The sequence below is a fragment of the Poromitra crassiceps genome (genome assembly GCF_964638095.1).
Source record: "Poromitra crassiceps genome assembly, chromosome: 19".
NCBI lineage: Eukaryota > Metazoa > Chordata > Actinopteri > Beryciformes > Melamphaidae > Poromitra > Poromitra crassiceps.
Genome location: NC_139646.1, coordinates 19,448,212 through 19,462,531, shown reverse-complemented (window position 1 = coordinate 19,462,531; position 14,320 = coordinate 19,448,212). Strand labels below are relative to the sequence as shown.

Here is a 14,320-nt window from a genome sequence, read left to right as displayed (position 1 = left end):
TTGTTTGCATACGGATGCAGCTACTACAAGTGCAGACGGGCACTTGGACCCTGCGGAGCTCCTCAGAGAGGAGGCGGCCTCTCATTCCCCCCATGCAGCACCATCCTCTCCTCTCCTCTCCTCAGACATTGGTCGCTGCTCCACATTATACACCCCGCATTCAAAAAGAGCCATCTGACAAGAGCAGCGTCTCCTGGTAGCTGCCTCACTGTTTATTCTGCTCACAAAGTCTCCAGAAGGCGCACAAACTCAGAGGAAAATGGCCAAAAGTGAGAGGCAAAGAAGAAGTCTGAAGAGCGAAGAGGTGTTTTTTGATTCCGACGCGTCTCTCTTGGACGACCAGCAAGATTTCGAGATGTCTAGTTGCCCTTTCAATGACGTCTTCAACTCGGCAGACTCCCCCATGGAGCAGATCAACACTTTTCTGAAAAACGTACAAGTTTTGCTGGAAGCCGCTAGTTATATTGAGAGCGCCGAGAGGAAGGATGGAAGTGAGTTTTATGTGTCGCTGCGTTTGATCTCTGTGCCTTTGCATCTGAATTTCAGGAAAACAAGACTTTCATTGTCAACAGACTCAGACAACAAAGGGCTGAGTTCATTCAACTGAGCACCACTGGCTGCTATGATGAGCACAGCCTTTGACTGCTGCACTAGACTAACACAAGTGCTGCAGGAGCGCATAAACATAGCCTAATGTGGCTTACTTTCATTGTGTTTTTTTCCCTGCAAAAGCTTGTAGGACAAATGGATCGCATGTCTACTCTTGCAGCAAAGATATGACATAATGATTGGGTGTGTGTGGGTGTGCATGTTGGCATCCAGTCCGATATGATAAATCTGACCACATTGCAGCGCCCTCCAACTCAGTTGAGGATGATGTCATTGTACCCACGCAGACTCTGGCTTGGAGGGGAAAAACGTTACAAAAAACTACTACTTTGTAAAAATGACAGGATGTCGGACTTAATGACCTATTTAATTAGTTTATAACGGCTTTCAGAAATGATAAGCAACTCGATAGGTTTGATTGCTGATAAACCATGCACACACTCCACTTGCAACGATCTGATTTATAAAATAAAAATACAATTTAATTCCGAAATGTAATTTGACCACCCGGGTGTTTTATTAACGGTGCTGACGTTATGATTTGCAGTCATAATAAAAATGCCCAGATGTTCTTTTTATCCGCTTCCGTGCACCTCCGTCTGTACAACGATATTAGATATATCTATATTTGCAAATAAACATAGACAGATGCATATTGCAACAGTATAAAGTCCTTTTGAGTAATATAATCACCAGTTTTAATGTAACACACGGGGATCTTGCAGTAGCAGAGGCTCTGCTCTTTTTCCTCTCGCCGATTGTTTGCTTCCTGGTATTTTGTGGGCGTGTCCGCACGGCTTCCACATGGCGAAGAATCCCGCTTTGCGATTGGTCGAACGCGAGCTCGGCCCTCGACGCTTGTCACGGCCTCTCGCCAATGGAGTGCCCGCATCGCCGTGACGTCACGTGTTGCTGGGCCTGGCTTCGGCTGGCAAGTACACCCCTACAGCACCGGTGCATCTCGGGACTTGTAGGTTTTTGTGGGACTGTTTTTGGCGAAGAGGACTGTGAGAAGAATACATGGCGAGAAGTTGTGAATGGATAGCTTTTTATTGGTTCTCAATAATAAGTAAAATATATGGAATACACCATCAATCCACTAATTATAGCCTAATAGTTCAGATAGGCCGTCTTGTCTAAACTGGATATGTACACATGATAGCACAGCCCCATATAGGCCTATGGGTGTGATCCAAAAATCAAATGTTAATGATGAAATTCTTCATCCTCCACATCATCATCATCATCAATAGCAGCAATGAGCTTGACACAATACCTCCCAAGAATAACAAGCAAGCCCCTACATCAGCCCAATTAATAAACCTAAAAACATTTGTAACATATTGGTAAACCTGACTCATTGATGTATTCATTAATTTGACTGACCTTCTATGATTGCATGTATAGCCCTACAGTAACAACTGGCAATCATACTTGAGAAATTGCAGTTATATAATGCATTATTGTGCAGGTTTGACTGTCTTTAGTATAAATGCATTGAAAGACTCGGTTTCCCAGAATGCTTGGCGTTTAGGCAAGCCTCCCGTGCTGCCCGCCCCTCCCCTCAGCTGTGCAGCTAGGTAAACAAACAGGGGAGGAGAGGAAACCAGCAGCAGCAGCAGGCACTTTGCTGGCTCTGGGCTCTCTCGGGGGAAATTTTATATTGTTTATACCCATTTTTGTACAAATTTATTATCGTGTTTCCTAGAAACTTTTAATACTTTGCTACACCGGTTTTGAGATTTTCTAACGACCAACTCCTGGCAAGGATTGGCTCCAGCTTGCTAGCTTGGAAACACACTGGCTTTTTTCCTCCTTTCGACAAAGGCTGCCCAGCCAGCGAAGACACTGGACAAGACAATATAAGACATTTTATAAGTAACATTCTGTGTTAAACTAACCGAGACACTGTCTTTGCTGTCGTTACAACTGACCCAGTCGTAGCTTGTCTTTTGGAAAAGCTATAGTTAAAAGGCTAGAGAGGATAACCTTAGCTGACGTTAACGCCATTCTGATAGCAAAGAATGACGGCTGTTCAGCTGATAAATATCCAACGATTATTGGAAGCTGCGGAATATCTAGAAAGGAGAGAACGAGGTAATGATGTGTTAAAATAATGTGTGTGTGCTTGTGTGTGTTCAAGCTGGAAATTAATGCTTTTGACAGTTTGATAAAATGGTGAATTGCTTTAGTAAACATGGTAAGAACGCGTGGCTAAGTTAACAGAGTGATCTAGACGAGTTTATAAAGGACTGTCTGTGTGTTTACGTGGCAGCGTTGTGTGATGGCATACACGGCTGAGAGAAAGTGGCAAACTCCCTCTCTGACCGTAATTTCTTTCAACAGAGTGTGAACACGGATATGCTTCGACATTTCCGTCGAATCAGAACACAAACTACCACCAGAGGCAAAGAAAATTCCGAAATAAGAAGTTCAACAATAACCACAATAGGTAAGAAACTGCATGGATCCCCCTTTCGTGGTGTGAGATGCCCTATGGCTGTGTGGTTTTACATGATTGGAAACACCGCATGCTTGCTGTTACTGTCTTAAGTCATAGATAGTGTGTGATGGCGTCATAGATAGTGTGAGTGTGATGCATGGCGTGATAGATAGTGTGTGATGGCGTCATAGTGGGGTGATAACATGTTGCAGGCAGCATGTGGTTGCACACTTGCGGCCATTGCTTTGTTGCAACGTGTGGTAAACAAGTGCGTTTTGTATTAGAGGTTGCAGGCAGCATCACACACAAGGTTTCTAACTCAAACAAGAGAGTTAGCAGTAGCACATTATTAAGTAAAAGACGGTACTGTGACGAGAAACCTGCTTTAGTGGACATCGTGACCGTTCACACTGCTGCTCAGTTAGCTTGGGGGAGGGGGTGGGGAGGCAAGCACCAACAGCTCTCGGCTAGCTTTTCATCAGCTGATTGTCAAACTGACTGCAGTCAGTGGAGAGGTTAGGGACCGTGTCGAAAGTTGCATCCGTGAAGCGAAATGAAAACTCTTTTCAACGTGACATTTTCGCCACACTCCTGATTAAACAAGTTCAAATATATTGTGGGGGGTTTAACCCCAGTTGTTGTGTAATCTTTTGCTGGTAGAAACGCCCATCTTTTCCACGTCACGTGTAGTCTCTACGCTGTGGGAGTGAGCCTTAGTTTCATCCCTAGCCCCTAAAAGGGAAAAAGCTGCTATTTATGGCTGGTGTTGTTTGCAGGCAACCAAGGTGAATACGTGGAGCCTTTTGCAGGACTGACAATGGCTTTAATGAATCACACATATATTTTTAGATTACAGAGTTATTATCTATTTCTTATTTAATGGTCTGTGACTTTACCCTATAAAGAAAAAGATGGCTGTGCTTTTTTTTGCATGCAATATGAACATGTCATTACTGTTGCTCTGTGTTGTGGAACATGTTTTTAATAATCTAATCTTGTGCAGCACGATGTAACATAACGTGATGATCTATCACATCAGTCGCTGCCGTTAAGGCTCTGGTCTAGTTAGTACAGTGCTTTTATGGAAGGGAGAAACGTGTATTCAGGTGTTATCGGAGCAGCTGCCGAGGATCTCCTAAAGACCCCACTGGCTGCGTGTGTTCTGCTCTGTCGTCGCTGCTCTTCCACTTACATGAATCTGTCCATTGACAGCCATGCATCAAAGGAAAGCTCCCCGCTCGCTCTCCGAGCCTTTTAATATTAATGTCAGAACGAGGGCCACAAACAGGAAGTGCGCATTACTCATCACTCGTGCGGCACAGCGCCTCGTTCTGCATGGCAACAGTCGCGATCAGATATAGCTCTGGGCTCGCTCCAGGTGAGGCCACCTTCTTTGTGGCACGCCGGGGCTTAGAGTGATGGGCTTATCTGCCTCTGTCCTCACTCGCATCCCCGTTCACAGGCCAGCCTTTATCTCATTGACCCACTGTGTGTGTGTGTGTGTGTGTGTGTGTGTGTGTGTGTGTGTGTGTGTTTGTGTGTGTGGGTGGGTGCGTGCAGCGTGTGTATGCACAGTCACACACACCACCTACACATGTGCATACATGCCTGCCTGCAGGAGGAAGTGTGCTGTTGTTTGCCGGGTGGCCTTGTGCCTCTCCCTCCACTGTAACAGGCATAATCTGCATGGCATTGTCATTGAGCTGCAGACAGACATGCTGATAGCTGATGCAGGAGGCAGAGAAAGGCTTTTACCATGATAAAAGCCTACAGGAAATCAAGAGGACTTTGATTGATCTCTCTGGATGGGAGGGCCATACAAAGATGTAGCGTGTGTGTGGTTGACGTGGGGGGACCGGGGGGCCGAGCCGAGGACTGTCACTGATTCAGAGTAATGGCAGCTACACGGGGGAGAGTGAGGGGTGGGGAGGGGAAGGGAGCGATGGGGGTGGAGAGCTTTACCGATAAAGCCGGGTTAGATAAATCATTTTTGTGATGCGTTTCTGCGTGTGCGGCTAAAGCACAGCCATCCGTGATGACTCCCACTACAGGGTTGTAGAATATGTAAGTTGAAACCCTGTCAGGAACACGCAATGCGAGCACTTAGGCACTAGCGGGTTTTCAGGAACCAGCCCTGAGTGAGTGAGCCCGGGCCGGGCCGGCTCACAACACGTGAGCTTTGTCATCTGTCCACTTGACCGGCGTAGACCTCGTCGTGTTAAATCAAATATACTGCCACAGTTGACTTGATACCCAGTCTTGCATACACAACCACACACGGACAGTAATGTATTCTAATGGAGACATAATGGTGTTGTTATTGATGTAAATAATTAAACGTATTAAAACAAGTATGTGAGGCCGAGCCAACTCCCCTCGCAGCCACTGACGTTCAGAAGACAAGGAGGCGTTGTGCCATCGTTGTCGTCGTCGTCTCAATCCCTCTGTCTTATCTCTCCTCCTCTCCCTCCTCCCTCCCCCCTCCTCCCCCCTCCTCCCTCCTCCCCCCTCCTCCCCCCTCCTCCCCCTCTCTTATCCCCCATTTCTCCTTATTTCCTGCTTCCGTATTAACAAGACAACCGACTATCAGGTCAGCGCAGTATGACCGGGGGGGGGGGAGGGGGGAGGGAGGGAGGGAGGTCAGGGAGGGGTGGATGAAACGTGTTGCGGTAATAATAGTCCACAGTATAGAGAGGTGGTGTTGTGATGATCCAGGAGAGGTTGGTTCCACCCCCCCCCCCCCCCACTAAACCCTATGCTGTGTGCAGTTTGGGTGGAGAGGAACCAGCCATTTAACATCAGGAGGAGGCCCCTCAGCTAGTTGCCACACAAAGACACTCTTAGGGACCAGCGGATTCACTTTACATTATTAACAGAGCACTGAACCCTGGCTGCTGCGTGTAGAGTGTGCGTGTGTGTGTGTGTGTGTGTGTGCGTGTGCGTGTGTGTGCATGTGCGTGTGTGTGTGCGTGTGTGTGTGTGTGCATGTGCGTGTGTGTGTGTGTGTGTGTGTGTGTGCGTGTGTGTGCGTGTGTGTGTGCGTGCGCTCACCTCGCCCTACACACTCAGAGGAAGAGGCTGTGTCTGTACTGTAACAGTGCAGAGGCGCTGCTGTCACGTTGGGCTCTGCTGGAGACCGTGTGTGAAGGCTCCGGTGCACTTGGCCTACACTCGGTCTCATTTCGCTTTTCATTCGTGCGATTGACTTCATTTATCTCGATAGCCATTCGTTTGATCGACTTCCAACTTGGGGAGTGCGCTGCTGGGAACCCTACATAGAGCAGTGCCGAATTTTGTGCAAAACCTACTGCCAACACAAAAAGCTGGTTCATCTTGAGAACCGTTCATCCGATTGACTTCAAACTTGGGGAGTGTGCTGCTGGGAACTCAGTGCTGAATTTCTTGCAATTTGATATAGCGCCACCTACTGGCAACACAAAAGGCAGTTTATCTCGAGAAACATTCGTCCGATTGACTTCAAAGTTTGCGGAGTGCGCTTGCTGGAGTGCGGTGGTGCATTTCATGCAATTTGGACTTATGCATAGTCATAGTGCCACCTACTGGCAGCACAAAAAAGCGGTTTATCTCGAGAACCATTTGTCCGATCAACTTCAAACTTGGCGGGTGCGTTGCTGGGAACCTGAGAAATTGCAGTGGTGACCTGTGTGCAATTCAACCAATAAGATCACAGCTTTCACGTATCTCGAGGACTGTCCGTCCGATCGACTTCTGTATGTCTGTCCTTCGCGTATCTCGAGAATCGTCAGATCGACTTCAAACTTGAGGAGTGCACTTAGGGGGACCTGACTGAATGCAGTGTGTTCCACGGGGTGGTACATGGGGGGGAACGGGCATTGCACTAGTACTTTTTAAATGAGACAACGCCATTTCCACCATGCCTCTCTCAGGCCCTGGTTGTCTAGCTCCTACCTCCTATATAATAAAATGACATAATTATCCTTAATCCCCTAACAGAACACATAGCTTTTCCAGGAACAGATAGTCCTGTACTTTGCTTACTTGGCATGCAAAACCTTTGTAGTCTGTGCGTCTTCCCTCCCTGTCTGACAGCTTGTGTTTGCATCTCTTCTTTGCAGGTCCACACATAATGAGCTGGAGAAGAATAGGTGAGTCGGCTTTGAGTCTTCAAACTATTTCTCTCTTCTCGATTGTAGAGTGCAGCGTGCAGGAGGAACACGCCCTGTTGTGACATCTAAACAAGTCCCTCAGATCTGCCTGCCATGTATATAGCCCGTCCCCTTCCCTCTTCAACCCGTCCTTCAAGCCAAACGCAATGGCTGACCTAGTTGTGTTAAAACTAAGGATATGCCCTCTTCCTCTCTCCTCTCTCTCTCTCTCTGTCTGTCTCTGTCTCTCTCTCTCTCTACCTTTGTTTCTCCACACACACACACACACACACACACACACACACACACACACACACACACACACACACACACACACACACACACTTAGCTCTATGTTGAGTTATGCAACAGTGTGGTTGCTAAGGGCTTTGAGTTACACGGGCAGGGTGCAATGCAGGCCCGTCTGAAACGAAAGACAAAAGTGCACAGCTTGTTGTCGTGACGATGTTGTTGTTTTTTGGTGCAAAGTCGGTCCCTACGTCAACAAAAAAAAAAAAGACGCTCTCCTTTCTGTGGCTTCCTTCCGAGCCCGAGCGAGCGCAGTCAGTCAGTCGCTACAGATATATCTCTGCATTCCTTGCCAAGATTTGCATCTGCGAGCGAAGACAATTTGGGTATTGAGGGGAGACCTTTTAGCATGTGATGGTTTACCTCAAGTCTCTCCTCTGAAGAGAGCAAAGGCTGTGGTTTCTTTAGAAGCCCTTATCAGATTGTGAGTGCGTCCCCCACCCACATCGGGTGCTGCTGCTGCTGCTGGCTGCTGTCGATGCTTTGTGACTTTGCAAGCTTTATAACCCATTGATACCTGATGCAGCATTTGTGTGTGTATCCCTTTAAGACGGCGAACCGCGCTAACGCGGTTCGCCGTCTTAAAGGGATACGCACACAAATGAGGGATATACACGCAAATGCTGCATCGGGTACCAATGGGTTAAGAGGCAAGCTGTAAAGAGTTTGCTTTGAGACCATGCATAAGAGTGGCGCGACGCGCAGGATTGATGGTAAATAGAGAGAGAGAGAGAGAAAAAGCGTGCGTTCCATTTCATTTTCTCCCAGGGTGTGTGGGTGGGTACAATGACGGGATGTGGGAGTCGGGATCCATTCACTGTAATTACATATCACCTCCTCGGCCTGTTCCTCTCCTCACCATCCTGCCTGGCTGGCTGGCTGGCTGGCAGCCTCTCCTGAAACCATGGGATTGGGAACATTGGAAGGAGAGGCGTCCAGAGTTAAATATAGAGCACAGTAGATGTGTCATCTTTAGTGCTCATATTATGCGGGGCCATCCGGTGGGCTGACTGGCCCCCGGCACATTGTGGCACCCATACAGCGCAGTGTGGCACCCATACAGCGCAGTGTTCCTTCTCAAATACATGAAAGAAAAAAAAAAAATAGGTGCAGCCTCTGTTGCTTGTCTGTCATTTGTATGTTGTTTGTCTGTTGTTTGTCCCTGCAAAACAGTCTAAAGCAGTGATACTCAACTTGCGGCCCCGGGGGCTAGATGCGGCCCTCGATAGGGTGCAGAGTGGCCCCCAGACCATTTTCTATTTCACAATGAAAACGAATAAAGTCTGACTGGGCTCCGGCTAAATGTTCAAATATCGCCGCCTGCTTGCCACCCAGGCACTTATATGTTGAACTTAACTAACTTAACCCAACTAATGTAGGTATCCTGTGTGCACAAAGTTCACCTGTTTGGTTAATCTTCTTTTTGAGAGAGATCCTTTATTGATTTGTTTGGGAAGAGGGTTTACTCTGAACATAATTTGAGAACTGAACTGAATTGAAGTGAAGAGCCTGCATTTCTAACTTGTGTTATTTATAGTTTTCATTATACAGGCACCTGCAATACACTGGATATTGTGTTTGCATTCTCACTCTGATTATTGCTTTGATTATTGCTTGTTTACATTCTGCTTGGTGGTTCAGATTTATCCTATGTGGTTTCATTCTGGCTGGCACCCCAAAAACCTACAATCCACTAAAGAAGCGACGTTTCATCACTACTTCCATGTTCTTGCAGCCATTCTTTGTCATATAGCTTGTTCGTGCCATATCTGTGCATAGTATAGTCGGCTCTGACAATCAGAAGTACCAGACTAGTTGGTAACTCTAAGCTAGGGATGTCAACGGTTAACCGTTAATCGATTAACCGTCGCTAACGTCGTTGTTCGGTTATTGCTGTCGGTCTATCAGTTAATATTAAAAAAAAAAAAAAAAAAAATTTTTTTTTTTTTTTTTTTTTTGGTCTATTTACTCAATGAGCTCATGCCCAAACAAGGCGTGTCTATTTAGATGCTGAAATGTTAATGCTTTTTGTGTTAGAAATTCTAACACAAAAAGAATTTGTGTTGAAATGTTGATGCTTTTTGTTAATGCTTGTTAATGCTTTTTGTGTTAGAAATTCTAACACAAAAAGCATTAACATTTCAGCATCTAAATAGACACGCCTTGTTTGGGCATGAGTTCATTGAGTAAATAGACAAAAAAAAAAAAAAAAAAAAAAAAAAAACATTTTTTTTTTTTTTTTTTTTAATATTAAAAAATTATGAATTAACCGATAGGTTAATCGATTATTAGCGTCGGTTAATCGAAAGTGAAATTAACCGAAAATTGACATCCCTACTCTAAGCTGTAGATGGCCAGGTCAGAACAGTAAGGTGCTTTCAGACCAAACGCTTCCGGGGACTCCCTGAGAGGAAGTGCCCACTGCGGAGTCCCCCCCCCTCCCGACAACGACATACCTTCAAGGGCTTTCTCTCTCTCTGTTTGCGTTCGTACGGCCAATAGGAATGCTGAAGTGATGTAAGCCGCCGCTAGCAGCTTCACAGCAACGCAATATGAGCTCACACGGGATTGATGCTATCTTGGTTAATTGCAACAACAAAAAAAGCAAGTTAACGTTGGTGATCCTTACAGCCTCAGGGCAATCAATGTACACTTATGGACCGTCAAACGTCACTCCAGGTTCCTCTTGTGTTGGGAGAGTACCTAGCCTGAAGTAGGAGCTAAAACAAGTCCCTCAGAAGCTTTCCTAAGAGCTACGATCGCTCGCAGTTGCTGCTATGCAGACACAATAAAAAGGGTGGAGTTCCCCCAACTGTTGTTAGAACTATGAGAAGGTTCTTCCTGTCTGAAAAATGCCTAGAGACTGGATCCTGGCTCAGCTGGCTTGCTTTAACATACCGGCAGAACACAGCAGGGAATTATGGACTTCTTCCCAGTTTTTAACCAGTTTTTAATAACTTAAATTGAAACAGTGAAACGTAAAAGTCAAAACATAATCAAATTGATGTATTATAGGCAAAAAAAATGGTGTATATTCTGCCTTGTCATCACATTCCACTGCTCCATAGAAACTTGCCATCTAACAACACACTTCCCCTTTCTGACTCCACCGTGCCACCTGTGTGTGTGTGTGTGTGTGTGTGTGTGTGTGTGTGTGCGTGTGTGTGCGTGCGTTTGCGTGCGTGCGTGATGTGTCAGAGATAAAGCAAGCGATGTACAGACTGAGAGACATCTGCTGCGGAACAGAACAGAACAGAACAGAACAGGCCTGGAACATGTCGCCCTGTAACACCACTGACTGTACCAAGTCATGATACACTCAGATCTGGTTTGTTCCCCAGCGCCTTCTACAGTACCTTATTTCACCTCAACACAATGAGCACGATGCAGTTGCTTGGTGGTTGAACAGTCCGAGCCTAATCACATTTCCATTAGCAAGCAAGCAGGCAAACACATTGAAATGGGTAATCCATCTTTTTAAGAAGCGCACTTTAAGTCAAAATCGTTTATAATCCCATCCTCCCCCCCCCCCCCCCCAGCAGTTAATCCAATTCCCTTTACGCACATGCCCCAGCTATATGTAAGCTATATGTATCAGGCATAGTTGTTCAGCCAAGTGTGCCAGGCTTATATAGCATGACTTCCAAGAAGTGCTGTAAATTGGAGGAGGCGGCTCCTTTATGGTCCGTCCTGACGGGGGTCTTTTTCCCCCGGGCCTTATCACCCCCCTCGCATCACATCTCCTGCGGCCGTCCACACAGCCACCACAGGCCCTGATAGCCCCGCGACCGCGAGGAGCACAGTTGTGTCAGCAGAGACCACGGGAGCCAGATAAAAGGGGGGCAACATCAAAATAAAAAAAAGAATTCCAGATGCTCACATAGTGCGGCGCAAGCAGATAACGCCATGGACCCGAAGCTTTGATCATGTGCCTGCTAACAACAGCCCTATCTCAGGTCCACATGTCACTATAGAAGGATACGGCCTTTAGCAGGCTTTAACAGTAGATGTAGGCCTACAGATGCTGTGCTAAGCTTAGCATGCCCCCAGTAGATAACGTTTCACACAGTAGCGCACAGTAGCGCGATCCCGCTCCGCTCGACTCGATAAATGGTCTCATTCCACCACTAAAAACTATCCCAGCCCGGGTTGTATTGGGGTCGAGTCGTGCTACTTTTAGTACCTGCCTCGTCGTGGTTCTATTCTGTGAACCCGGGTTCATACGGTGACGTGAAAACATTGTTGATGACTGATTGGTCAGGCAGAATCGTGTTTACTCTGTCTACTGACTGTCATATGCAATGCTGGCGGCTGCATACCAGTTTAGTGGGCTTACCTTCTCTTCTGTTATGTATATTTCCATCAGTCTTTTGTGTTGCTGCCTTCGCCTCCGGTGAAATAAAATCGTGGCGGGTGTTCAATTGTCTGAGAGAGAGAAAAGTCCGCTGTTCAGGAAGCTCTGTAGCTGAGTGCAGGCTGCAGCGCTCCGCTAGGCCGCAGCGGGTGTTTGGTGAAGCCGTGGTCTTGACTGGTGAGAGGCCGCGGGGTACAGGCTTCACTCTGTTGCGCCTCTCCCGTCCCCGCACAGCGCAGCGCATGCCTGTGAGTTTGACTAACTACAAAGTGATATCCATTCTCCTGGCCGATTGTCACATTTGCCCATGTACACTGTAGGTCATTTAGAGGCACCAGTATTTCATAAACAGTTTAAAAGTTCTGTGGATGGATTTAATTGTAACGTTATGTTATAGCCTACTTCGGCTATAAGCGAAGGACAGATATGCGGTCGCTATGACGACCAGCTGTGGGCGGGGGTGGGTGGGGGCAGATGATCCACGGTGGAAGCAAAACGTCCATCGGGCCGAAACGATTAGAGCCGAGTGGTGACGAGCTGTGCAGGGCAGTAAAATGTGGTGGAAATTAGCCTTTAGCTCTCTGTAACAGGCCCGGTTAGCTTAGCTCTCTGTAACAGGCCCGGTTAGCTTAGCTCTCTGTAACAGGCCCGGTTAGCTTAGCTCTCTGTAACAGGCCCGCTTAGCTTAGCTCTTTGTTATGTAGACTGGAGCATGTGCTGTACAATAAACAGCGAAGGCATCACATGGCACTGGGTTTAATCTGTTGTTATTCGACTAGCATGTTTTTTTTTATGACGACTCTTAGTTTATGGATAATCAATACGACAGGCTTTTACACGCCACAATAAATCCAGGCGAGCTGTCGCTCAACGTCTGCCCTCCTCTGCCACTGCTCGCTATTCATTTTAATATTGTTTGTCAGGGCCGGGTTTATAATAAAGATGGTAAATTATATCGTCACCAGTTCCCAGGTCATGGGAGCGTTATTGGTTTTTCCCCTCGGTTCTTTACGAGAGGACTTGTGCAAACAGCGTGTGTTCAACACCTTTGGGCCTGGGTTTGTCTGTCTCTCTCTCGCCCCAGCCTGTCGCCCTTGGGTGGCATGTAAGCATCCCTGAGGTGCGTCCCCCACGGGATTTGTTTTGGCTGACCGGCACGTGGTCATTGAAGATGGTCACACCTCATTTGCAATCAACTTCATGTGGGTGCTCTCTCTCTCGCTCTCTCCCTCTCATCACACACACACACACTGACACACACACACACACACACGCGCGCGCGCACAACCTTTCCACTTGGATTGAGCCTACACTTTGATTGTCACGAACTGAGTGAGCTGCAAAATGTGAGCCTGATATCTGGAACAAATTGAAATATGGTCAGATAAGAGTTGAATTATTCCTCGTACGCATGTTAAAATGAAAGTTATTTCATTGCAAACAAGATAACTTCCAACTTCATTTGTCATGAAGAGTCTCATCTCAAAACCCCAGCGTAGAATAAAAGCAGTGAGTCTTAGCGTCATGGCTGCCATGTAGCAGGTGTCACATTTTCCAGGAATGCAGGCCTCCTTCTGGAATGGAGCACTATAGTAATTCCCATTCTTCCTAACCAGTGGGCTATGACCTTACTACTCCTGCTCCAGCCTTGGGCTGGCCTGAGCAGACCACATGCATAAGCCTGGGTTAGTATGTTCTTGTGATGCTCCTTGAAGAGAGGCTAATTGCAGCACCAGTCTTTGTGTGTTGTCTGCCCAGTGAGCCCAGCCTTCAGAGGCCTCTCTGCAGGGCCTGTATAGGCGGGGCCGTTTGTTCTGTCCAACGTGACGGCTTGGAAGCTTTTCTTGGCTCAGGAAAGCAGCTTAGGAGACTTGATCTTTGCTCTGGCCAGCCTAGCATGCACACGTGCCCGGGGGGGGGGGCGTCCGGTGCCGGGCCTAGCCCTGTGGCCCAGCTCAGGCTTAACGGACCACAGTGTCAGAGGACGAGGAAGCCATTGACAGGCTTGATGGGATGAGCAGAGGGATAGGTCAACCACACCTGACTCAGGGAAGCTTTGAGCAGCAAGCAGGCCTGAGCTTCACAGCCAGTCTGTCAGTGTGTGTGTGTGCAGCCGTTTCACCCTGTAATTAACACAGTGATACACACACTGAGCCACTATCAGACTGGGGTACCACCAACCACCAACCAGTCAAATGCTGATGAGTTGTGGCTGTGGCTTTGGAAGTCTGCCTCCTCTACCAGCCACTCTGTGGTCAGTCGCTCGTTATGTGAGGACGTCCAATACGATTTGATGTCTCTTCTTTGGTAAGATAGTGAAAGTGCCTGCTCACTGTGGCTTCCTGCCTCGTGATATAAACCTGATATTATTATTATTATTATTATTATTATTATTATTATTATTATTATGCACTGTGGCTCCAATTCAGAGTTGGCGAACAGAAGTCACTCACTCCTACGTCCTTCAGCCACGATAAA

General features: G+C 47.1%; 1 protein-coding gene across 2 annotated transcripts in view; it reads left to right on the top strand.

The window, feature by feature from the left end:
• Positions 1-259: 259 nt before the first annotated feature.
• The window catches only part of mxi1 (max interactor 1, dimerization protein), a gene marked incomplete at its 5' end in the record, with an annotated part of 48,142 nt that continues 34,081 nt past the window's right edge, over positions 260-14,320 (top strand). Inside the window, 3 exons of one of the 2 annotated variants that reach the window (XM_083655501.1) lie at positions 260-491; positions 2,956-3,061; positions 7,150-7,179. In XM_083655501.1, coding sequence (XP_083511627.1) covers positions 260-491; positions 2,956-3,061; positions 7,150-7,179 — 368 coding nt within the window. Of the gene's footprint in view, positions 492-2,280; positions 2,707-2,955; positions 3,062-7,149; positions 7,180-14,320 lie in introns of those variants that run through there. The other variant, XM_083655502.1, reaches the window with a different exon arrangement.